This window comes from Prinia subflava, chromosome 2 (assembly GCF_021018805.1).
Source record: "Prinia subflava isolate CZ2003 ecotype Zambia chromosome 2, Cam_Psub_1.2, whole genome shotgun sequence".
NCBI lineage: Eukaryota > Metazoa > Chordata > Aves > Passeriformes > Cisticolidae > Prinia > Prinia subflava.
Window position 1 is genome coordinate 2,462,010 of NC_086248.1, and position 26,263 is coordinate 2,488,272.

General features: G+C 48.7%; 2 protein-coding genes across 3 annotated transcripts in view; both read left to right on the top strand.

Annotated features, from left to right (window-relative positions):
* MSRA (methionine sulfoxide reductase A) overlaps positions 1–3,906 on the top strand; it is a 239,589-nt gene extending 235,683 nt beyond the window's left edge. Inside the window, exon 5 of one of the 2 annotated variants that reach the window (XM_063423133.1) lies at positions 3,068–3,906. In XM_063423133.1, the coding sequence (XP_063279203.1) occupies positions 3,068–3,375 (308 nt within the window). In that variant the 3' untranslated portion in view covers positions 3,376–3,906. The remainder of the gene's footprint in view (positions 1–3,067) is intronic. The other variant, XM_063423140.1, reaches the window with a different exon arrangement.
* A 2,070-nt stretch (positions 3,907–5,976) lies between these two features.
* Positions 5,977–21,924, top strand: LOC134547651 (serine protease 55-like). The gene is made up of 5 exons (XM_063391801.1): positions 5,977–6,031; positions 6,958–7,147; positions 7,952–8,199; positions 10,857–10,987; positions 21,643–21,924. Exons 1-5 carry the CDS (start codon positions 5,977–5,979, stop codon positions 21,922–21,924), a joined length of 906 nt encoding a protein of 301 aa, XP_063247871.1.
* The last annotated feature ends 4,339 nt before the right edge of the window (positions 21,925–26,263 follow it).

The following is a 26,263-nucleotide window of genomic DNA, read 5'->3' on the forward strand; positions in this document are numbered from 1 at the left end:
AGCACAAGTTATGTCCTCACTGAGGAGAGAATTTGCTCCAAAATGTTTGTGTTTACCAGTTTCCTTAGGAAAGGACAATGCAGTGGGGAAAATGTCACAGCAATTCATCTTAGAAAGAAATTCCCTCTGTCAGAAACCTCTCAGGAGTTTCAAATTCAGTTAGGGGATATCAGAAAGCAATTAAAGTCTAATTTAAAATCCCCACCCACATTCCGTCTTCTCTTCCTGCCAAGTAATTATTGCTCCTGGTCCACGTATTGGCAATTCTTTCCAAAGTGAGCCATAATTTGCCTTAAAACTGAAAACTTTCTGGTCAAGATGGAACTTTTCTCTTTGAAGAATGAGTTTGCAGTGACTCTGCGTAAAAAAAACCCAAACAGGCCGAAATGCCCTGATTTCCCAAGGACATCCTTGGGGATGAAATTTTACCCAGAAATTCTTCTTGGGCAAGGACATGGGGGTGGATTTTGAAGCCGAGGCCCCTTCCAGGAGAAGTTCCTGGACACTGCAGCTTCCCAGGGTGGATCCGAGAGTGCTCTCACTTTGTTTTCCACTTTCATTGATGGCTCCACATCACTGCCTGGGTTAATAAAGAGAATAAAAGTGTGGCCTTGGCAGATTAAACAAATGAACCATTAAAAGGGGATGGTTCCCTCCCTCCCTGGGCCCACAGTGTCTCCCAGCAAAAAACCATGAGAGCAGGGATGAAAAGCTTTCAGGGATGAGCTGGGAATGTGGCAAGCACTGAGAGATGCCTGTGGCTCCTTCAGGGAGGAATCCTGATGTCATTCTGTCTTGGTTTGGAAAGGCAGGTGTCTGCTAAGGAAGGCAGGAGCCTGCCTTGGAATGGAGAATATAAACCCCCTCCCTCCAAATTATTATAATTTTGAAATTAAGGGGCTCTCAGGCAGGGATACGGGAATAGGAATAACAGTTCTTTACTAGGAAAATTAAAATAAAAATGTAGTAGTACAAAAAAGCAAACAAACAGAAGAGAAAAAAAACACTGACAGAATATGACCTGCCACCCTGTTGGTCAGGGTGTTGGGAGCAGTCCAGTTAAGTCCTCCTGGAGTGACAGATGTGGTTCTGTTGAAGCAATGACCCTGCAGAAGGGTGTAGTTTTCCTCTGATGGTCCAGTGGTGGTAGGCCTGGCTTTTCTCTGGGAATCCAATGGAAACAGGCTGCCCTGCTGTTCTGAATCTCAGCTTTTATCCAGATAGGAATGCTGGGCTCCTCCCCCTGGGTGGAGCATCTCCCAATGGAATGATTTCATTTTATCAGCCATTGGTGAGCCTCGATGGCCCATGAACAGCAGATATCCCCTGTAGGGAGGATGGGTGTGGAAGAGATAAGGAACACTGCCCCACCTGGTTTTATCAGCTGGCCCCTTAACAGAACACACCCTCTCCCCTGGAGTTATTTGGAATAGGTTATGGAAAAGATAAAGGAAACACCTCCCCAGCCAGTTTCAAGAGATGGCATGTGGGAAATATTAAAGGTAACAAGGCTTTCAGAAAGCTGTGAAAGCAGGCCCCAGAAACAGAAACAGCTGAAGAATTTAGAATTAGCTGTAATTGCAAAGTTTGAAAGTAGGAAAATTTACAATAGTACAGCAAGCAAGAACATGAAACAATAGTCTGAGTCTTAGGTTTGGTAAGGACAGATCTTAAGGCCACAGAAAAATATGCTTAGCAAGGCAGTAAAAAGTTTTAAGCTTAATAATGGAATATTGTTTATTGTCAATAGAAAGCATACAAGCAAGCATTGTTTGAAGCAGGTGTTTTTGTGCTTTCAGTGATTGGCTAGAACAGTTGTCTGTAAGCTTTAGCAATATGATATTGGCTGGAAAACTTTTAAAGCGCCCTATAACAAAGAAATTTTTGGCTGCTGCTGGCAGACGTGAGCTGTTGCCATCCTTCAATTGTCAAAAACCCTGTTATGAGACTGATGCCACAATAAAAGTTTGAGGAACATCTAGCATTAGTCCTGTCCTGTCCGTGCCCAAAGCCCCACCACAATGGCAAATAGAACACACATACTGGTTACATCTTGCAACCCAAGACACATTCACAGCGGACCTTCTTTTTTTTTTTTTTTTTTTTTTTTTTTTTTTTTTTTTTTTTTTTTTATTATAGAATTTTTCCCCATAAGTTGCTAGGAGACTAACGACTGTGTGCTTGTGGGTACTTGACCAAAACAAAGAAGTGGCCAAAAGGAGATTGTAACACCAGGCTACACCTTTTGTTTTTGTGTCTCTAGGAGTTTTCTCTCAGAGGGGGGAGATAACTCGAGTTTTGGGGGAGGTAAAGGACAGAGCTGGGGGCAGTTCTCTCTCTTGCTCTCGGCATCGGGGAGGATGGTCAGGCTGCTGCTTGCTACAGGAAGAGTTTATGGTCATCTCTCCATCCATCCTGGGAAATCCACCATCATCTGCTCGTGTGCTCAGGAATTCTGAGCTCGCCCCTCCTGCCCTGCTGGGCTGGCCCTGTCTCACTGCGGCCCTTTCTTCTGCACTGCTTTGATGCTTTCTGCTGCTCTGTAGCCCTGCCCTGCCCTTCCCTGCCCTGCCAGGACATCCCTGCCACTCCAGCTATCTCTGACAGAGCTTCTGATACATGTCATCCACCAGCCTGGGATTTTCCACAGCTCCAGCTTGGTCTCTCAGAGTCCCAAGAGATCAGACTGCCCCGGGCTTTGTGAAACCAAAGCCCCTCAAATTCCCTGGTTCTGTTTATTATTAATGCTGTAGTTGTTATTGTTTATTTGCCTTGTTAGACACACTAGTAAAGAACTGTTATTCCTATTCCCGTTCCTCTGCCTGAAAACTCCTTTAATTTTCTAAATTATCATAATTTGGAGGGAGGGGATTTGAATTCTCCATCTCTAGGGAAATCCTGCCCCCTCCCTAGCAGACACCTGCCTTTCAAAACGAGACACCCATCCTGTCCGTGCCCAAACCCCTAGCACAATGTCAAACAGAACACACACTTTTGGTTACACCTTGCAAACCCAAGACCCATTCACAGCAGCTCACTGATGGCCTTCCGTGGTCTCTCCCGACAGGTGCTGACGGAGGGAGGCTTCGGCCCCATCACGACGGAGATCCGGGAGGCTCCCGAGTTTTACTACGCCGAGGAATATCACCAGCAGTACCTCAGCAAGAACCCCGGCGGGTACTGCGGCCTGGGGGGGACCGGGGTGTCCTGCCCCGTCGGCATCAGGAAATAGCCTGTGCTTCCTCCACCGCCTCCTCTTCAATGCAGGGAGCTTGGAAAAACACACCAGGGTGGATGTTCCTGCAGCATCCGTGGATAAAGATTTGGGAATCTGCATGGGAGGCTTTCCATAATCATGAGTTTTCTGTTTGCTGACATCAAAAGCCAAAGCGGAGGTGGGAATTGCTCCCATCACAGCTTCTTGCTCTGCTCTGTGCAGCTCCCGGGGTTTCCTTGTCATCTGGAGAGGTGGAAGGAGATCCAAACTTCCCAAAGTTTGGCTTGAAATGCTGTCAAAAGGGTGGAGTAGGAGGTGGTTGCACCCGTAGCTGCTTTGCATTTCCAATGCCTTTGGACTTGTTGATTTTCTTGGGTTAATTGATTTCCTGGTGTTCCCAGAGCACTGACATCTGGAGATGTGGTTGGGTTCTTTAGCTATCACAGCCCTGGAATTTAATGTCTTTGGGAATGATGAATTGATCAGATCAGTGACTCTCCTACCAGAACTCCACTTTCACAGCATTTAGTACCACCTATAGTGCCTATTTTCTGAAATGCTTTTAGCCAGAAAAAGTCAAAATTGTAATGTGATGCTTCTTTTTGACAGTTCCAAGAAGTGAATAAACACAAAAAAGAAATAATTTTGTTTCCTGCTCTGCAATAAATGACAGAACAAGAAAAGAACAATGTTCTCTGTGATGTGTTCCAAGTAGATATCTGGGTAGATCTAAAAAAAATTATCAAATATTATAAAATGCTGCAGTTTGCTAATTAAACACCAGGGCTTTAAAATCTGTATCATCAGGCATGACAGTACAGAGGAGTGGAATTATCCCTATGATTAATTATTTGTACTTTAATAACTTGGGAAGCCCCCACCAAGAGCAGACTCATGGCAAACATAACTTGGGGCAGTCTCCAGTGAGTGTGCAGTCAAAATAGCAGGACAGCCAGAAAGGGAAAAAAAATCAGTTTGGGGTTTATTAATGAGGTTCTCAGAGCTCAGACTCACAGCTGCAGACAAAGGATGCAGGAATGCACGGTTTATCCCATATGGAAATGGGATCTTTTGGGTCCAGTTTTGAGGGACAGGTGGTGGGAGCCAGAGACACAAATCCACAGCACGTCCTTCTCCATGGCACTGCTGTCCATAGCTTGGTTTGATGTTTTCCTGCTCACCAGCTCAGCTTTAAAGCTCAAAAAGGCCCAAAACAGCTCCCTGAACATCTCCTGTACCTACACAGCAGATCAGATCATGCTCCAGGTTTGGACAGACTGAAAATGTGCCCCACAAAGGCAGTGTTTGGGATTGTAAATCCCATGCTGCAGTCCTGCCCGCTGTTTCCAAAGACAGGCAGCAAGTCCGTGCCAGAAAAATCAGCTCTCCATCTTCCCTCGCTCCTCAGCTGATGCTGAGCTCATCCCAGTCTCAAAATCCAGAGGAAATCTGTCTTCTTGGCAGATTGCACCTGGGTCAGGCTTACAGGAGCTGCCTCAGGCAGGATTGCCCCATCAGGCTCTTTCTGGAGATGCCCCAAAATGTGCCCACGGCACACTCGGAATTTTCATTTCTGTGGTAGCTGATGCTGCCCCTCACCTGTCCTGCCATGGAGTTTTTTCAGTGCTCACAGCCAAGTAAACCAGCACTTGTGCCTCATTTCCTTGCCATGAGGTGACAGAGAAGCAATGAAGAGAGAGAAATTAAGTCTTACCCTCATCCCATGCATTGTCAACCTCTGCGAAATCCAGGCTCCGGTGGGATAACTCCTGATGTGCTCCAAGGCAAAGCATTTCAGGTGCTGAATCATCTGGGGGCTCATAAAATGTCTCCTGGTTCCCTTCCTTTCCTACTCCGTGCTGTAGTTATTGTTTTGAAACAAGCTGGAAAGTCTTTGGGAAAAGCTCTTATTATAGATATCCTCAAGTCTGAGCCTGGCTGAGGTTTTTTTTTAGTCCTGTCCTGATGGAAATGATGTGTTGGTCTAAAAATCAGCATAATGGCTCCGTTGATACTACAAGTGGCCCACACCAAAATATTTTGCTACCACAGAATGATTTTCTGGCACCTTTGATTAGGTTTTGATAGTTTTGATTGGGCACTCTCTGAAAATTGTCCTTTGACAGAGCTGTCGCTTTCTCCTACAAACACAGAATCCCCAGGCAGTTTGGGTGGGAAGGGACCTTAAAGATGATCCAGTGCCACCCCCTGCCATGGGCAGGGACACCTTCCCCTATCCTAGGGTGCTCCAAGCCCTGTCCAGCCTGGCCTGGAACATTTCCAGGGATGGGCCAACTCTCCTGTTTAAACACACTCAAGTCAATACCCCAGGCATGGTCTAACTGGAGAGAAAATTACCAGCAAATGAGAAAATTAATATGATGATAGGCTTTGGAGATTGAAAGCTGATACAGGACCAGCTCCTGAGCTCTTCAAACATGGTTCAAGAGCCAGCAAGAGCTACAGCACCCAGCTCACAAAATCCATCATCACCATACCCTGTGGTGGTTAGCCCAGGACACAGACAGGAATTTTCGCTGCTGCCCTGTCCCTGTTAGAGCTAGAGGAAATCACAAAGCTTTTGGAAACCCCTGAGCTTTCCCTTTCAGTGACCCTTTTGCCTCAGGAAGGAGCAATCCAAGCGAGCGGGCACTGTGATGTCAGCTGGGGTTGTGTTGATGTGGAATGCAGGGACCATCCTGAGGTTCTGCAGAGGCCTCGCTGCTCTGTGGGGCGGTGCTGGGTCAGCATGGATTGAGATGCTGCTCCTCACCCTCGCCTGTTTGGCTTCCCTGACCAGCAGCGTCCGGGCAGGTTTTGTTTCTCAGCACTCTCAGCACAGAAGAGATGCAGGATATTCAAATGTGGGTAAGTGAAACAGGTCTGGGCTTGTTCCTTCTGAAGGTGTGGCCTGCGCTGCAGCCTGATGCCCTTTCACTCCCTGAACAAGGATTTTATCCCACCTGCCCATGGATATGGTCAATGGTCCCTCACACTCCAAATTCCTCAGCAGTGCTTGGCAAAGCTTAGGTTTGGGGAGGCGACAGGGTTATCACAGAATTTGGGAGAGATCAAATGACAGATCCAGGGAGGGCATTCTCACCCTTTACTCTGCTGAGACCCCACCTGCAGAGCTGCCTCCAGCCCTGGGGCCAACAGCAGGAGGACGTGGAGCTGCTGGAGAGAGTCCAGAGGAGGCCACGGAGATGCTCCAAGGGCTGGAGCCCCTCTGCTCTGAAGCCAGGCTGGGAGAGCTGGGGGTGCTCACCTGGAGAAGAGAAGGATCCAGGGAGAGCTCAGAGCCCCTTCCAGAGTCTAAAGGAGCTCCAGGAGAGCTGGAGAGGGACTGGGGACAAGGGATGGAGGGACAGGACACAGGGAATGGCTTCCCACTGCCAGAGGGCAGGGATGGATGGGATATTGGGAAGGAATTGTTCCCTGTGAGGGTGGTGAGGCCCTGGCACAGGTTTCCCAGAGCAGCTGTGTCTGTCCCTGGATGCCTGGAAGTGTCCAAGGCCAGGTTGGACAGGGCTTGGAGCAATCTGGGATAGTGGAAGTTAGGGTTGGAACAGAGTTGGAAAAATTATTTTTGAATCCCTTCCAGCCCTAGCCATTCTGTGATTCTGTGTTTCTCTGATTCCATGGATATTTCTATTTCTGTTTATGTCCTGCCCCTGCCTTTCAGCAGCACAGGCTGTGACACTGCTGCACTTGTCCAAAATGTCCCTTTTTGTACCCAGGGTGCGGCCTCCGCCCGTCCTACGAGTCCTTCCAGACGACTGGCAAGAGGATTGGTGCAGGGACAGACGTCCAGCCTGGGGAATTCCCGTGGCTGGTGAGCATCCAGAGCCACGGGAAGCACATCTGTGGAGGCACCATCATCAGCGCCCTGTGGATTTTAACTGCAGCCCACTGCTTTGCAGAGCAGCTGTGAGTGCTCCAGGGCCGGGAGGGCAGCCCAGGCAGGGGAGGAGGATGAGATTCCTCCTGGAGGGTGCAGGATGTGCATCTCCTCAGGGTCACGGGCCACATTTGTGTGACCGAGCCCTGAAAACAGGGAGTGCCTCCTTTTGGGGGAAACGAACCCGTTTTTGAGCACAGAAATGTGCAGAAATCTGCATAGCCAGGAGAGGCAGAAGGGGAACACTTTGAGGGATGAGCAGCCTTGGATAAATGCCCCTAATGCTATTGTGATGGCCCCAAGCATCTCTTGTGCATCTACACCTGTTCCAGTACCTTGTAAAAGGTGATGTCTTCCATTCCAGCTCATTGTATTCCCCCAAATTACCTTTGCTTTCACACAGCCAACACCTTTACCTCACGGATTTTGGAATTTACTCTCAATTTAAACCACCAAGTTCTGGATAAATCAACTCCATGCAGAATCCAGCCCTGTGTGAGCCCCCTCCAGAGTGCTTGGTGACAAATGACCTGTGGCAGCACAGCCTGGAGCAGCTGGCTGGGGACAGCAGGGTCTGAACAGCCAGCCCAGAGATCCAAAAGATGCAGACCATTCCATCTGTTTGACTGGGTTATTTACAACCTGGCTGCATTCATGTTCTACCTCTGCATCTCTCTGCCCTAGAAATCATCTTTCCCTAGGAGTGAGGGTGAATTCCTTGGCTATTTATAGCTGAACTGCCCAAGCCACCATCATGCCCTGCTCTGGGGAGGAGGCACCAACCTTTATAACCCAAATCCTTCACGTTTACCATGCCCCGTTCTGTTTTTAAGGCCGCCAGATCTGACGGTGGCAGTGGGGGGAGTTGACCTCAACCTCCCTCTGGAGGAGCACAGCCCGGACAGCCTGATCCTGCACGAGGAATTCAACAGAACCAGCCTGCAGAACGACATTGCCCTGATCCTGCTCAGCAACCCCATCGAGTTCAGCGAGGAGAAAATCCCCGTCTGCCTGCCCTTCGTGTGTGACATGGACGTGTGGCAGCACTGCTGGGCTGCTGGCCTGGAGAACACCAGTGCAGGTGGGGTGCTGGGGGAGATGCATCTGCTAATGGAAGATGGGTTTTATCCATTTAAAGTGGCTGTCCTACACCACGAGGACAAAGTTCCACTCCCCACCTCCCTGGTTGAGGCATCCAGACCCTCCCCAGCCCCTGCACATCCACCAGTTCCCTGTTCAGGGCAAGAACCAGTCACCAACAGACCCCCAGGGCAAAGCCTGGGACATATTTTGGCAGCACATCCAAACTTTGGACCTCTTTTTGGCATCCAGATTAAGACAAGCTCCACCCTGGTGGATAAATTAGCACAGAATCATGGAATTATTAAGGCTGGAAGGGACTTTAAAGCTCATCTTATTCCAACCCCCTGCCAGGGGCAGGGACACTTTCCACTATCCCAGGTTGCTCAGAACCCCATCCAGCCAGGTCTTGAAATCTTGTCATCTTGTGGGATCCTTGTGGGTGACTTCAGCTTGGGATATTCCGTGAATCACTCAGTTAGGCTCAGTCTAAAATGGTCTGGACTAAAGGAAATTAAGGTCTGGGGCTGTCTTTGTCTTAATGCCTCCATGAGCTGGATTGACTCATGGGTTCTGGCCACTCCTTCCTTCATCCATTTAGGACTGCAGATTGCTGCTGCTAATTGATCTCATTTAAGCCCTAATTAAAGCAGCTCCAGCACTGATTGTGACCCAAAATGTCTGTCCTGAACAAATGTCACTGAATAGCCAATGAGCCGTTTCATTATTGGAAAGAATTAATCAGGGCTGGGAGGGCAGGCTCCTTCCCAGGATGGAGTAAGTGAATATTCCATTGAATCCTTGCTATTCTGCTCCAAAGTGTTGCTGCTTTTCCATGAAACTCTGCATCTGCCTTCTTAGGCTTCATTTTCCTCCCTCAGCAATAACACACAACACTGTTGTGGTTGTGAAACTCTCCCATTTCACCAAGGTAAAGTGTTCCTAAAACAGAGGGGCTGCTGCAGAGTCCCTCTGCAGGATTCATCCTGAGCTCCTCATGGAAAATCCATGGAGCAGCTCCAGGGATCGGCCTCGTGCTGCTGGATGGGCTCAGCTGACATGGATTCTGCTTCCAAAAATTGGTGCTGATGTGCTCAGCCCTGGCACCTCCCCACCCTCTGGCTGGTAGAGGCTTCAGAAGAAATCCAGAAGAAGCTGAGTGTGGTGAGAGGGGATGAGCAAAGCCAAAAGGTGCAGGATCAGGGAATGGTTTGGAGGGACCTTGAAGCTCATCCAGTCCCACCCCCTGCCGTGGGCAGGGAGTCCTTCCACTATCCCAGACTGATCCAAGTCCCATCCAGCCTGGCCTTGGACACTTCCAGGGATCCAGGGGCAGACACAGCTTCTCTGGGCACCCTGTGCCAGGGCCTCACCACCCTCACAGCCAGGAATTCCTTCCCAATATCCCATCCAGCCCTGCCCTCTGACAGTGGGAAGCCATTCCCTGTGTCCTGTCCCTCCAATCCTTGTCCCAAATCCCTCTCCAGCTCTCCTGGAGCCCCTTTTGGCCCTGGAAGGGGCTCTGAGCTCTCCCTGGATCCTTCTCTTCTCCAGGTGAACACCCCAGTTCCCCCAGAGCTCCCCCCCTCTATCCATAACAGAAGGGCTTCACCTTCCTGGAGATTCTTCCACCAAAACATTTTCATCTGTGGCCACTTCCATCTTAGCAGGAAAATGGAAGTGAAAGCTTTCTGCCTTTTAGATCTTGTCACTGAGTCACAGTTTCCTGAAGGTTATGGGAGGATTTTGCACAGTGAAGTGGGAAAGAAGGAGTGAGTTTCAAATGATCTGAAGATCCCAGTTTTATCCTTTAGACTCAGGTTCACTTTGGAGAGAAACGTGAGTGAAATCAGTGGGGTTTCCAAGCAGCCCAGCACATTTTCAGTCTTTTTGTCACTTGCAGGTGCCAGCTGTGATTTCTGTACTCCCATCCCAAGGGAAGAATAAAGCAGATACTTCCTTTGTGTGCTGCCATCCCGACAGCCACTTTGTGGAATACAGCTGGTCCCCTGGGTGAGGAGTGGCCCTGCAGCCCTCCCCGGGGAGAACAATGTCTAGATTGGATATTTGGGAAAAAAGTTCTTCCCTGGAAGACTTGTTGGGCATTGGAACAGCTGCCCAGGGCAGTGGTGGAGTCCCCAAACTCAGTGGACTTTGATCTGCAGGGGCTTGCACAGGATCCCATGAAAAGCCCCTCAGACTGAGTTCCCAAAAAGCCCTGAGTGAGAAACCCCGGCTGTGCAGGGCTGCTCATTTCATGTCATCACCAAGACCAGCAGCAGGAAAATCCATCCCTTTGGGGGTTTCCCAGTAGTCTGACATCCCTGGAAGTGTCCAAGGCCAGGTTGGACAGGGCTTGGAGCAGCCTGGGATAGTGGAAGATGTCCCTGTCCATGGCAGGGGTTTGGATTTACATGAACTTTAAGGTTCCTTCCCACCCAAACCATTCTGGGATTCTGTGACAAACTCAGGAGCACAGATTCACCATTTCCAACACTTGGGGATCCCCTGTATGCCCCTGTGACCCCAAAACCGTACAGTTCTGCCCAGAGACCCCATTGCCCTGAGACGCTTTAAAAATCCAGCTGAGATTCTTCCCAAGGGAAGTCTCCAGCTGCTCTTAGCTTTGTTGATCCTTCTCTTTTTCATTTGCTGCAGCATCCCACGTGCTGCAGAAAACACAGACAAAGCTGATCAGCAGGGAGAAATGCCTGGAGCAGATCCCACACCTCGTGGAGAGCGTGATGTGTGCTGAGGCAGAGCAAGGAGGAGGAGGAGGAGGCTGCCAGGTAAAGGGACCAGCACTCCTGGTGTCCTGAGCCTGGTCTCACAGCCAGGTTACAGCCTGAAAGGAGACAGGAATGGTTGTCCAGGAGGTTCAAGGCAAAAGAATTGGGAGGGAAGTTCAATCTGGGGGTGTTTAATTTAAATATTGGAAACATTTCTCAGGTGAGGTCTTGGCTGTGACCCAAGTGTGGTTGGTTGGTCTGTGGGTGCCAGGATGAGTCACATCTCGTGGCTGTGTGTTGGTGACAGAGAATGAGGGGCTGTGCAAGCTACAGCATGGTTTGAGCAGTGTTTGATATCAGGGAGCTGACACAAACACCCAAACAAGGCAAAACTCACTCAGAACTTGTGCCCTCACCATACATTCCACCCCCGGGATTGCTGTCCTGGTGTCAAATGAAGTCTGGAAAAAATCCCCTCGTCTTTCACAGCATCCAACTTCCAACCCCTCTCCTGGGAGGCTGACAGGGACTGGCCTCTCCTGCAGCCTCTGCTTCCAGAATGAGGTTTCCTTCCTCCACTGGGCAATGGCTTTCCAGGAATCACAGATTGGTTTGTGTTGGACAGGACCTCAAATCTCACCCAGTTCCAACCCCCTGCCACAGGCAGGGACATCTTCCACTATCCCAGGTTGCTCCAAGCCCCACCCAGCTGTATTTTATGCATGTCCATGGGTTTGGAGGGGTCTGGATGGGGATACACATGGATGGACAGCTCCATCCTGTAGGAATCACTCCTGGAGGAACTAAAGCAGCACCCAGGACAGAGAGAGATCCTCTGAGCTTTAGGCAAAGGCAGGGGGCATCAGGACCGTGGGATGATGAGGGAAATTTGCTTTGCAAAATGACTTTTTGATTAGCCAGAGAGCATCTGCCTCTGAAACCATTCAAAGGAGTGACTTTCACCTCCATTAAATTAAATCAAAAAAATCTTAAAAAGAAACCTGCCACAGGATAAGATTGTCATGATTAAAGGATGCACTGCCCAGCCAAGCCTAGCCTGAAGTTCTGTGGGGTGAATGATGCTGGTGAAAAAGCAGGAGCACTTGTTTCCAGCTCAGTGAATCTCCTGGACTCAGAGAGATGATGGAGAAGCTATTTTGACCCACAATAATGCCAGAGTTGTGGAGGAATGAAGTTGGAATGTGAGATTTCCAAGCAGTGGAAGCACACATCCTTTGCATGGGTGATAAAACTCAGAATTCAGCATCTCTCTGATTTTGCTGGTATCTTGACCAGGCAGGAAAGCTTTGTAAACTGGAATGAAAGGGAACAGGACAAAACCAGAGCTGAGGATAGAAGTTGTACTTTTCAGGGATGAAGTGATGAGACTCACCACCAGATTTTGCTGGTTTGCTGGAGGGGAAGCGTTTTGCTGCTGGATAGTTTCCCTGGATTTCTGTGAAATTCTGATTAAAGCCAGCAGGGACACACTTTAGCCTCATTAGGCTGGGTCAGAAACCTGGTGGCTTGTCCATTGGAGGCTGCCTGGTCATGGCCTGGGACAGGACAGGGCTGAACCTGATGCTTCTTCTGCAGCAGGGACCACTGGGCAGAATCCCTGGATTATTTAGGTTGGAAAAGCCCTCCAAGATCACTGAGTCCAACCTGTGACTGATCCCCACCTTGTCACAAGCCCAGAGCTCTGAGTGCCACATCCAATCATTCCTTGGACACCTCCAGGGATGGGGACTCCAAACCTCCCTGGGCAGCCCCTGCCAATGCCTGACCACCCTTGCAGGGAAGAAATTCTCTCCAATATCCAATCTAAACCTCCCCTGGTGCAGCTTGAGGTTGTTTTCCTTTATCTTGTCCCTTTTCCTCTGAGGCAGAGCCTGATCCCCCCTGCTGTCCCCTCCTGTCAGGAGTTGTGCAGAGCCACAAGGTCCCTCCTGAGCCTCCTTTTCTCCAGGCTGAGCCCCTTTCCAGCTCCCTCAGCCTCTCCTGGTGCTCCAGCGCCTTTCCAGCTCTGTTCCCTTCCCTGGACACCCTCCAGCCCCTCAGTGTCCTCACAGTGAGGTGCCCAGAGCTGGACAATCCATGTGCTCTGTGGACAGTGCAGCCTCTCAAGCTCTGACTGCCTGTAAGGATTGCAGGGTTTGTGTCAGACCAGAGTGAGGCCAGATTTCAAAATGCCCAAATCCTTCACATCCTCACCTGTCATGGACACAGAGCAGCCCTGGGCATGGCCTTGGTCTGTTCCATCCAGCTGTCTCCTGGAGGACTTCCAGGCTGCAGCTCCTGCGTGGATCAGGAGCCAGCCACGAGTCACTGGGGAGGGCCAGGAAGGCTGAGAACCTCGGGCAAGGCAGAGATTCCTGGGCAGGGTGTAAGCCCTGGAGATGCTGAGTTTGCTCCAGTAGCTGTAGCCCAAGGAACTCTGGATTAAAGCCTAATATTAACCTTTCCTGGGATTTGCTGAGGATCAGGATACATGCTTTCATGTGCAGAGCCAGGCTAAGGCAGGAAAAGCTGCTGGACTCGAGGCTGTAAGTCCACATGATCCACATCTGGATCCAAATCTGTGAAGGAGGGAACAACTATTCACATGGAGAGACAGTGACAGGACAAAGGAGAATGGTTTTAAAGCAGAAGAAGAGAGATTTAGATGGGATATAAGGAGGGAATTCTTCCCTGTGAGGGTGGTGAGGCCCCGGCACAGGTGAAGCTGTGGCTGCCCCTGGATCCCTGGAAGTGTCCAAGGCCAGGCTGGACAGGGCTTGGAGCAATGTGGGATGGTGGAAGAAATTCCTCCAGCCTGGAGCTCCCCTGGTGCAGCTTGAGGCCACCCCATGAATAGAAAAGCCATGAATAAAAAGGCTCAGACAATTCACCAGCTGCCCTCATACCAGACCAGCCTAATTTGAACTGACCATGTTCCTCTAATAACTCAAGGAGATTGAATAGCAGAGCTCCCAAGTATTTGTACTTAAAAAAAAAATTATCCATTCCCTTAAAAAGAAAAATCTATTCCATCCCAATTCCCTGGCAGTTCTGCAGACAAATATATGGATTGGCTGGGAATTAACACTACCAGGAGCTGTAATTGACTTATAGTTCTATTTAGTCATAAACATTAACATTAATGGATGTTCAGGGGGTACAAGTGCTAAAGAACAGACACTGGAGATGCCTGTGCATTACTTTTTGTGTGCTACATTTCTTCCGTGACCCCATGAACCACAACTGATGTCTCATTCCTTGCTTTCTTAAGCATCTTTTGTTGGGCTCTGATGCAATGGTAACTTGAACAATAATTAGAGTATAAGGGGCTCACAAAGCCAATGTCTCCTCCAGTGCCTTCCCTGCCCAGGCAAAATTCAGTAAATGGCCCAATTATCCTTCAGAGGGGCTGTGGGGGGAGCTCTGATGTGGTGATTAGGACAAAAAGTGTCCAGCTGGAGTCACAGGTCACCCACAGTTCAGCAGCACATGAAGGGGGCCAGGCCCTGCTCTGATTCCAGGGGAAGGGATCCTTGTGTGACCCCCAAGAGCAGTGGGGTGGTTCCAGCTCAGGTGAGGCCTGGGCTGCAGGTATCCACCCCCTCCTACAGCCTGCAGCCGGGGGGATTTTGGACATGAATCACACAGTGCTTGGAGTTTGAAGGGACCTTAAAACTCATCTGGTTCCAACCTTCCACTATCCCAGATCCTCCAAGCATTGTCCAGCCTCGCTTTGGACACTTCCAGGGATCCAGGGGCAGCCACAGCTTCTCTAGGCACCCTGTGCCGGGGCCTCACCACCCTCACAGGGAACAATTTCTTCCTGATATCCCATCTATCCCTGCTTTCTTTCAGGTTAAAGCCATTCCCCCTTGTCCCATCTCTGAAAATGCCCTTTACAGCCTCTGGGCTCTCACCCCACAGAGCTAGAGCAAAAGCAGCAGTTTTTGTGCAGACCTGGATGGGGTTTTCCAGCCATTTCACAACTGCCATTTTTAGAACCATCAGCATCTACAGAGCCATCTTTCCTTCAACAGAAAGAAAAAACTTCTTTTTTTGGTGATGGGAGTCACTGAGATTGTTTTAAGCATCTGTGTGAAAATGACATCAAGCCCTGTGTGTGTGTTTATTGCTCCCCATGGACTGAAATGCATCTGAAGGGGTTTAGCTCACAGGGGGGCACTTGGCTCCCAGGCAGGACAGTTGCCTGCATTTAATTCTCTATTAGATATACCAGGGATATCTAATAGAGAATTAAATATCTAATATTAATCTATCCCCTGGTATCCCACTGCTCCCACCTCCAACTGTGCCCCAGTGACTGCAATGGGAGCCTGACGCTGGCACTGGAAAAGCTCTGCTCCTTTCACAAGGTCTTGCATCCTTTTGCTGGTCCAAACATGGCCCCAGAACTGCCAAGAAAGACTTGTGGAACAGGATTTATTTAAAGGAAAGAGGTCTGCAAATGAAAACTGTGTTTTTATAGGTAATTGCAGTGGATTCAAGGAGAAGAGCACAAACCAGGATATTATGGTCAGTCCCTGAAGCTGCTCAAAATACCTGAGCAGAGGTGGTTAAATGATGGTCTGGCTGCAGTCTGTAGGGATGGGGAGCATCCACAGGAGCTCTGAGGTGCTTCTGCCTATCAGCCAAATGTTCCCTGGGGCCAGGAGCCAAATCTCTCCACATTTCAGTCTAAAGTTTTTACAAACTGCTTGAAAGTACTTTATTCTTGTATCTTACTGTAATAATGGAATCACAGAATCACTGAGGTTGGAAAAGCCCTCTTGGTCCAACCATTCCACCTGCCAAGGCCACCATGAATCCATGTCCCCAGGTGCCACATCCACTTGTTTTCTGAACATTTCCAGGGTTGGTGACACTACCACTGCCCTGACCAGCTGTGCCAGGGCTGGACAACCCTTTCCTGATATTCAATGTAAACCTCCTGTGGTGCAATTTGAGGCTGTTTCCTCTTTTCCTGTTGAACAGAGGAAATCATCCTTGTCATGGATTTCCCACCACTGAGCTATTGCTACCACCACGAGGTGTTTCTTTTCCCCAAGGGACAGATTGCTTTAAGGTGTCCTGCCCCAGAACAAAGCAGTGGAGAAGTGTTTCTGCATTTGCAGTCCCTTCAGTTTTCCTCTGAAGGGTCCTTTGATGTGCAGCTCACAAGAAGCAGAACGCTTTTCCCATGGCCCATGAGTTTTTAGGGCTTTCATCACTTTATCATTTCGTGGTGTGGGCAGACAAGTGAGCACATTCAGGCTCTGACGGCTTCATTCTTTAATCTGTGAAAAATTAATTCCTGATGCAAGACCCTGGGATGACGATGAGGATGGTGCTGGGTGTCTCTTCTGCCTTCTTCCTCTGGGTCGTAGATTTTACTCCCTCAAACTGAAGCTGCTTGGGAATCCAGCATGGCTTTGTGTGCCTGGTGGGGAGCAGAACACCCCTGGATCCAGCTGAACACAAAATCCCAGATTTCCCTGGGAGTGGGGCATGGCTGTGATGACTCAGAGGAGCTGCTTCTCATTCAGTGACAGCTTTGAGGGGAAGCTGTGACTCACAGGCACATCCCAGCTCTTCGGAGGAGCTGCCAACCCTGTGGAAGAGGGTGATTCAACCATCCAACATGTTCTGAGATTCCCAAAACTCTTGCAAGGAGATTCCTCACCAAGGGTTCAGGGAGAAACTGGGCTGTCATGAAGTGGGAGGGATTTGAACAGAAAAAGAACTTACAGGGGGAGTTTTGTTGGCATCCATGCAAGGAATTTTGATGTTCCAGGAGGGCAAATGCCAAGATGACCAAGCTGGCCAATGCCACAGCCTTATTCAAAGTGGTCAAAGTGAAAGGTGGCTGTGCAGAGGTGCAGCAGGTCCCATTATTCTGAGTGACTGGGGGTCAAAACAGCAGCTGCAGCCCATTATTGATAAAGGAAAAGTAACGGATACATGGAGAAGCCATTCCAGCTGTACACTGGCCATAACAGGCTCTAATTGAGCTAATTATCAGGTCAGATGAACTGTGGGGAGTCCTTCAAAAACATCAGCTCGCGGCTCTGGGGAGGTCAAAAGGGCAATGAAAGCATTAGGAATTTAGGACAGGAATAAGTGGCAAAGCAAATGTGTTGTGCCATGGCACTGCTCCTGGGAGCCTCCCTGTCTGTGATTCCCATCCATTCCACCTGAGAAGGGAGTGGCAATTTTAGAAAAGGAGGGAAGTGGAAGAGGAAGGATGAACAGGGATGTGGAAGAGCTGCTGGCAGCACGGGGAATAACAGAGCAAGACTCTGAGGCTTGTAGGAGAGACGTCTGCTGGGGATGTGACACATTTCCAACCTCGTGGGCAGCATGGAAAGGAGTCAGGAGCTGTCCTCGTGTCACTGCTGCTCCAAGCACGTGAAGCAGGGGTGTCAGATGGCCTCAACAGGCAGCAGATCTAAAACAAAGAGAAGGATGTGTTTTTCCTTCCATCAGATAATTAAACTCCGGGAGCTGCTGACCAGGATGTTGTAGGATTTATCCTAAGGGATAAATGGATACAAAAAGCAATTAGGCAATTTCCTGGATGAAGATCTCTCCGAGGCCATTAACCACTGGGATGTAAATACAACTCTGTAAATACTTGTCCTGTTCCTCGTTCTCCTCCCCTGGGCGCTTGCTGCAGATGACAGCCAGAGACAGGAGTCTGGGCCACGGGGCTTTGGCCAGAAGTGTCTGTGCCACTAATGGCCCTGCTGACATCACAGTTGGTGAATTTGGGACATCTTCTCCCCTTTCCCAGCCAGGGGATGGAGGAGCAGAGGAGCTGAAGGTTCTCAGAGGGTTTGTCTGAGAGGAGTGCAGCTGCCCTGCATTACCTGGTGCATTTCTGATCCTGCACGTGGCCACAACCTCCTTCCTCCTGCTTTAAAGACAGCTGGAAACAACTGGGCAAATGATGTTTGCCAAAGCCTGTGCCTCCAGCAGCCAGGGCAGCTCTGATGGGCACTGCTGCCGTTCCCAGTGTTTTTATTCCCGTGCTGATTTTCTCCCGTTTGCACAGAGCTCACCAACACGAAAATGAAACCAGCAATGACTCGCAGGGATTGTGCATCCCCCTAATGAGGATCAGATGAGTTGTTCTCCCACCCCCAGAGCTTCTCCCACCTCGGAAGATTTATGTGGCTTAACGTGTTTGTTCTGATCAATGGCTGAGCTGCAGACACGAATACAAATGTAAAAGAGAGATTACACTTTTGATCCAAAGCCCGCTGAAGGCAGCAGAAAGGCTCCTGGTGCTCAAAAAAAAAAAAAAAAAAAAAAAAAGGTTTTGGCCGCAGTGAAAAAGATGAAATTTTTGGTCAGCTTCAGTGAACAAAGCACCCTGTTAGGCAGTGACAGATTTTATACAACCCACAGCTATTTATCAGTGAATGTATCATTGCTTTCACCTCTCCTAATGGGAGGATTAACATGTTTAAGGCAGGAATTCAGCACCAGATCTGATTTGTTGCGCTTGCTTTTCACTCATCTTCGAGATGACAAGAAACATGAAACAGAAGCAAAGCTGCTATTTTTAGTGTGGTTTTTCCAGTCCAGAAACCTGGCACTTAGAGGGAAAAGCAGGAGCAGGTATCTGCTGTGTGCTGCTGACCTGGAGTGTTTCAGCACCAGGATACAGGAGCCTGAAAAAGCAATGTTTAATAATTCTTCCATCCTCAGAGTCATTAACCTGAGCTTTCATTAAATTAGCATTTCTGGGAGCATCACAGAGCTGAGATAATTGTCCCAGCACTCAAAAACTCGCTCCTCCCACACCCTCTCCTGCACAAGGATGGAAAACCTTGGGCCAGCATTCCTGAAGGCTTTGGGTGGATATTCAGAAGTGTCTGAGGACTGAGTTCATTTTCTCCATCTTTAGTCCTATAAAAACCAGGCTCCCGATTCATTCAGGCTGCTGCTGTAATTATGTGAGATTATCACACGGAGGGGATGATAAAATGTGATTTTGTGATAAAATCCTCGTGTTAAACAGCTGAATTTAAGAGAAATGGCATGTGGGAAGTTGTTCCCAGAAAGCAGAGCAGCCCAACCTCTGTGAAAAGGGATCAGGATTTGGGTCCCAGGGCTTGTGGATCAGGGAAATGGATTTACAGCTGCTGCCTGGGCTGTTCAGGGCATTCCTGAACTCCCTCTCTGCCCAAGTTTCAAATCACTGATCCCCCAGACATCCCCATTTCCCTGCCACCCGGGCAGGGAGCCGAATGGACGTGGTTAGAGAGGGAAAGAGGGGAAAGAGCCGATCTGATTTGAGAGGGAAGCTGCGTGAGGCAGGGTTTAAACAGCGATCTCCGGCTCTGCCGCCGCCGGGCGCGAATCGCATCCCTGCCCCGCCGCGGCTTTCCCGGCCCCGAAACGCGATGCGACAATTCCCGAGGGACGGTCACAAGGCGGCAGGAATCCACCGCTGTCCCGGGAAAGGAAGATCCTTTACAAGCGTGAACAGCCTCCAAACTGGAGGCTGAAACCGACCTGTGCAGGGGCTCCAAAAAATCTCATTTCATTATTTTATTTTATTTTATTTTATTTTATTTTATTTTATTTTATTTTATTTTATTTTATTTTATTTTATTTTATTTTATTTTATTTTATATTCTATATTTTATTTTATTTTACTTTATTTTGTTTTATTCTTTTTTTTTTTTTTTTTCTTTTTTTTTTTCTTTTTTTTTTTTTTTCCCTGCTGGGAAAAGCCGGAGCGGAGCATCCCAGGCTCCCCCTCTCCGGACTCCGCTGGTCATCCCCGTGTGGGAGGCTCCCAGCCCCTTCTCCTCCCGCCGGGATAACGCGTTCGGCCCGCTCCTGCCCCCAGGGGATCCACACTGGAATCCCCAAGGATCGAACTGTGTGTGGATGCTCGTTCATCCCACCACGATGCCACGGCCAAGGTCACCTCTGTGCTTTTCACGGGAATTCCTGGCTGAAACGGGGTCGGGAAACCTCTTTAGATGCTGAGTCTGAAGAGGGTCCAGCAGCACTGCTGGAGATGCAGGGACGTGGCTACAACAACAAACAGTGTTGACTTCATGTTTGGACTCAACAATCTGAAAGGTCTTTTCCAGCCTAAATGAGTTTGTTGATCTCTGGTCTCTGTTGGTCCCTTCCAGCTGAAGATATTCTGCGATTCTATGAACATTTCCTCTGCATTTATCTTAATTTTTGCCTCCTGAATTAATACTGAACATAAAAAAGAAGAAGAAGAAAAAAAAAAAAGATAAGAATATTAATGACCAGAACCCTCCAGCTACTGGAGTGGGAATTCAGCCATAAACTTCAGTGAGTGCTGATGAGCTGCACAGGGAACTTCAGCCCTTCCTTGCTCGTTAATTAATGTGTGTTAGCTCAGGGTAGCTGCTGGCAGAAGGGGTTTCATCCATTAATGACAAAAGATGTTTCCCAAAGTAGTGTGCAAACAGGGAAGGACAACATTTCCCCAGTAAAGTTTGCTGTCTTGGGAAATGGATTTGTATTGAATTTGTTTACCACAAGTGCTGGTTGGAAAAGGTGGGAAAAAGATTCAAACCCACGGTGGAAGGAAATTTATTTATAGCAAGGTCTGCACAGCACTGGAGATGTCCTGGAATCCCAGACTGGTTTGGCTTGGAGGGATCTTAAAAATGCTCTAGTACCTTCCTCTATCCCAGGTTGATCCAAGCCCTGTCCAGCCTGGCCTTGGACACTTCCAGGGATCCAGGGGCAGCCACAGCTTCTCTGGGAAACCTGTGCCAGCGCCTCATCACCCTCACAGGGAACAATTCCTTCCCAATATCCCATCCATCCCTGCCCTCTGGCAGTGGGAAATCATTCCCTGTGTCCTGTCCCTCCATCCCTTGTCCCAGTCCCTCTCCAGCTCTCCTGGAGCCCCTTCAGGCCCTGGAAGGGGCTCTGAGCTCTGCCTGGATCCTTCTCCAGGTAAACACTCCCAGCTCTCACACAGCCTTTCCTCAGAAAAGTGCTGCACCAGCCTTGGGTGGATTTTGTGCTGCTTTCTCCTCCCCCTGGGCTTGTGTGCAGAGATTCCAGAGCTGGCTGTGCCCTTGGTGTTCCAGCCACAGCAGCCAACAGGAGGGAATATTCCTCTTTTTGAGGTGGCTGCAGCCTGCACTCGAAGCCCTGCCCTCACTGGCTGAGTGGAGGTTGTCCTTGCAGCAGCAGGAAAGTTTTCAGGGAAGTGACTGCGGCTTCAAGAGGGATTTGTCAGGATTATTGTTCATCTGCTGCCCAGCTTCTGGCTGCCAGCCCCCCAAATTCGCAGTGGCAGGTACCCAGCACCTCCACGCAGCAGCTCTGCAGAGGAGATGAGCGCCGAGTGAGCAGTCACAGCAAATGTCCCTTTTCTCTCTGCGATGTTGTCCCTTGCTGACAGGTTTCAGGTATCCTCCTGGGGCCACAGGAGCGTGTGGAAAAGGCTGGGAATGACAGGGCACTGCACTGAGCCAGAGCTTGGGACTGATCTCCTCCTCTTGCCTCCTGTATCTGTTTATTCTGCAGGATCTCAGGGCTGAGCTGCGAAATTTTGAATCCAAATTCCCTTTTTTGTTTTTTTTCCTCCCCAAATCCTCACAAACCTGGGACAGAGATTGAATTTCCCACTCAGGCTGTGTGAGGCAGCTGCTCTGAGGGCCCTGAGGTTGGATCCAGCTTTGACATTCCTCCTCCTGCCACAGGTGGACAGCGGGGGACCTCTGGTTTGCAGCTCCTGGAACACCATGAAGTGGTTCCAGGTCGGTGTCATCAGTGGAGGAAAGCCAAGCCACAGGATTTTAACACCTGTTTACAGCTACCACGATTGGATTGAGAAGGAAACAGCCATAAGGGGGAAACCTTTCTTCACGGAGGGTGTGGACAGTGGAGCACGTCTCAGGGTTGCTCGTTCCAGGGCTGGAGCACAGGTGGTGTTTCTGGAGCATTGTCTCCTTTTATTCATCTTTTTAATAGCAATTAAATGACCCCGAGAGGGGATTTTTGAAAAGAAAAGTCAGAACTGCCACTTCATTCTTTTATCTGAGGCCAACCTGCTCCATGTCACTGATGTAGATACAGGCACCAACAGGAGATGTCACAATGAGACAGGGGGTGGAGGCAGAGGGTGGAGAAACAAAAGGATTTGGGCAAGAAGGGCCACAATCCTCTGGAAAACACGGATTTTCCACACTGCTGGGTCACAAGGGACTCAGTTGTTTGCTAAACTCATCTGCCAAGTGAGGATGTGGCATCTGAAGGTGCTGATCCCCTTGGAAAGCTGAAACCCACAGGAAGAGATTCACTTATTATCATTAAGTTGTTGTAGGATAGCTCTGGGCTTTTGTATCTTACAGCTAATTATTAGCTGGACTAATTTATTTTAGTCTAATTTTATTTTTACTAAGAGCACCCACACAGACCTCAGCCCCTGCTCGGGTGCTGTGAAACTTCTGGGACAGAACCACTGAGCACTGGAAGAGGTTTCCCAGAGCAGCTGTGGCTGCCCCTGGATCCCTGGAAGTGTCCAAGGACAGGCCTTGGAGCAGCCTGGGATAGTGAAAAGTGTCCCTGCCATGGCAGGGGTTGGAACTGGATGAACTTTAAGGTTCATTCCAACCCCAACCATTTTAGGATTTTGTGATGAGAGAAGTGTTTGGGGGCTATCCAGGAAATGCTGCCTCACAAAACCCCCTCAGCCTTACAGATAATCAAAACAAATCCCTTGCAAGTCAACGGTAAAGCAAAAGGAAAGAGATGTCTTCTGCTCTGTTAGAGGTGTTTTTTCCTGCATTCCTGAGAGCTCCACATCCCAGCCTGAGCTGAGACTGAGCTGATCCTTCTCATCCTTCCACCCTACACATGATCCTCTATCAATCTCCAGCAATCCAAGTACCTTCTGCTGTTTCACATGGAGTTTTCAGCTTCACTTGGAAGCGATGGGGAAGGAGAGAGGCAGCAAAGTCCCCTTCATGTCCCACCTTTGCATAAAAGCACCTCCAATTTGCAGCAATGATAAAACCCAGTGAATGTGCAATGGGACAGAACCTCACAAATTGGTTTTAATTACCTTGATATTTTCTGGCTAGCTGGCAGAGAAGCCTTGTAAATGAGAATTAATTCATCTACCTTAAGCTAATGCAAACCCATCTTGGCATAAAAGTCAGGCTTTATTTTCTGTGTTATCTGAGCAGAAAATAATGCTTAATTATTATTAGTTCTGAGTAATGCTTATGAAAATTGCTCCACATTAATTTCACATGGCTGACTGGCTAATGGATGCATAAGGGTCTTGTAACCCTTTGCAAAAAGACTAATAAGAGCTAAAAACAAGGGGAATATATTACTTTAACAGCTATTAGTAGCAGACAGTGTCTGCTGGCATTAATACCTATATTTATTTTCCTTTCTATTAATAATATATCAACAGATTCTGGAAGCCGTGGACGTCAGGAAATATTTCCTAATGTTGCAGTCTCTTGAGCTGCAGAATTGTTTCCCCCAGAGGAAATGAGAGGAGTCCTCCTGCTTAAATTATTTTAATGTAGGGGTTGTATAAAGCACTTTTGTCTCCAGCACATGGCAGGGAAAAAGCCTGGGCTTACAGGGGCCTGCAAAATGACCCAGTAGGTCTCTTCCATCAGAAGCATTTGCAAATTGATCATGGTCTGTGCTAAATGAAGGCAGGGCACTGCTGCTCTGGGCTTTGGTTCATCCTGCTCTTTATTTATTCAATGGATTTGGGGATAAGTTTGTGCTTGGTGCCTCAACTTCCCTGCTTGTAAATTGAGAGCATGGAAGAGGCTCACTCTCCTGTGTGGAGCATCACTTCTGCAAGTTCAGACCAGCAAAGGAATAAATAGGAAAACCCTCTTCCTCCTTATTTAAAACATCATAAAACTCAGTAAAAGTGAATCCATCTTGGTTATTACTTCCACTGTTCAGTAATTAGGGTGAGAAAGGACACGTCTGTTTAACATTTCCAGGCTGCAATTAGGTCTGATGAAAACATCTTGATGCTATGTGGTTTTGTTTGTTTTGGTTTTTTGTTTCATTTTGGTTTGGTTTGGTTTGGTTTTTTTGTGGGTATTTGGGTTTCCAGGGAGCATTCTGATTGTGGATTTGAGGGCAATATGTTGGAGTCACTCAAAATCAAAATGCAGCTGTTCAATGGGACACATCACTTTTTTTAGCTTTACAACATCAGTGTAAGTGTTCATTCTGTTATTGTATTCTGTGTTTGTAGAATCCCAAAATGGTTTGGGTGGGAAGGGACCTTAAAGATCACCTAATTCCACCCCCTGCCATGGACAGGGACACCTTCCACTATCCCAGGTTGCTCCAAGCCCTGTCCAGCCTGGTCTGGGACACTTCCAGGGATGAGGCAGCCACAGCTTCTCTTTTGGGTTTAGAACATCAAAGTGAAACATTTCCAGACTGAAGGACCTCAACGTTTATGCTTGTTTGGCAAAGTTCACTTTTTGTCTTAACTCACAGCTCATTTCTTATTGCCCCTCCCTTCTTTCCAGAGGCAGATTTTGTTTGCAGCACTTGCCCCTTCAGCAGCAAACAAACAGGATATGGAAATGCTTAGAGACCTGGGAAAACATCTGTAAGAGGATTCAGGGGGGAAAAAAATAGGAGGATATGAGTGCTCAAGCAGAGAAAAGAGGTGGTCAGGAGCTGCTTGCACGTTTTGCTGAGGAGATAAGAAGAAAAGCTCCCGTGAGCACTGAAGGCAGCAATTTAAAAGCCAATACATCAAAGTAATTTTGGCTTAGTTCTGCAGAGATTAAGGGCTTTGTGTAGCCACGTGTTTCCCTGCCTGCCCAATCCCAGCTGGCATTCCCTCGCCAGCTGGAGCAGGGAGCTGGAAGAGTTGAAGATGATGATGTTTGTGCAAATTTGGCAGCACGAGCTGGTGGAGGTGAGAGGTGGGGAGAGCTCCAAGTGCAGTTGTGTGGCTCCATCTCAGAGAGGGGAGAGCAGCAATCCTTGGTCACAGGTAACTGCTGCTGGAGAAATCCAGCCTTTACTCATCCTCATGGGATGAGCCTGAAGGTCCCTTCCATCCCCAAATATTCCATGATTCTGTGATTCAAGGGGATGATTCCAGACCTGTCACCCAGCTCCTTCTCTGTCCATGTCACCTGGAGGATCTGTCACCTGTTGTCCTTGTAGGGGACTGAGATTTCCCATTTTCTCCTTTCCCAGCCTGGATTCCTTTCCTCACAGGGTAAAAGACAACAAAAAGCCCAGGTTTGTCTTCTCCTGCTTCCCTCAGCACCCTGAGCACCTCTTTGTCCCTCTGAGGAGAAGGCAGAGGGCACACGTGGCTCTGGTTGTGACCACTGCCATCCATTTGTCACTCCTTACACACTGCATGGAGTAAAATGTGATTTTTGTTGATAATGATGTAGGATTTGAGGTGGAGACTGGAGGCTGCAGGGGATCAGAACCTATTCCCACAATTCCCAGTGCTCTCTCATGTGGCTTTCCTGCCATTTTTCAGACTGAGGGCTCTTTTTATCCTTCTGTAAGCATGGGAATAATTAAAGAGCAGGGATGTCCCTTGGGACGCACCGATGGTGAGAGTGATTAATCACTGTTGTTAATTGAAGGTGGCTCTGAGACAGAAAACACCACTGACAGTATTGAACCCCTTGATTTGTTGAAAGAAAACTGCTGAACAGTTCTGGTGTCAGGCTGGAGACCCTCAGGGACACCTCCCACCATCCCAGGTGGCTCCAGGCCCTGTCCAGACTGGAACAATTCCAGGGATGGGGCAGCCACAGCTTCTGTGGGCAACAAGAGGAGCAGCTTGGCCACCTCTGGGCAGACCCCCCTCCTTCACTGTTCTGTCAGTGGCCACTGGTGGTTCACAGGGTTTGTAAAATGGACAACCTGGCAGCAGCTGGGCTTACAACACCCTGCAGCACCAGGAAACAGCCTCTTTTTGGGTATTTCCATTTATCTGCCTCCCGTGTCCTTTTCTGGGGGGTGTTCTGTGCTCTCTAACAATTCTTGTATTCACAGCTGTCCCATCGTGACTCATTGTTCCAAAGGCTTTTCAATATGGGATTCCCTTTGTTCCCGCAGACCAAACCACTAAAATGATTTACCAAGTGCATTTGGCCCCTCTGCTGCAAACTTTGGGCTTCAGCACAACGCTGGAACGTGAAATTTCCTCTTTTTTAAGGCTTTTATGTGTCTTAATACCACCTCTGCAGGCGTTGACAGCAATGTAAACAACTCCAGAGCTGCCCTGTGTGCCTTGGAAAATAAAGTGGGGAAAGGATGATTTAGGCACTGAGTGCAGACACAGGA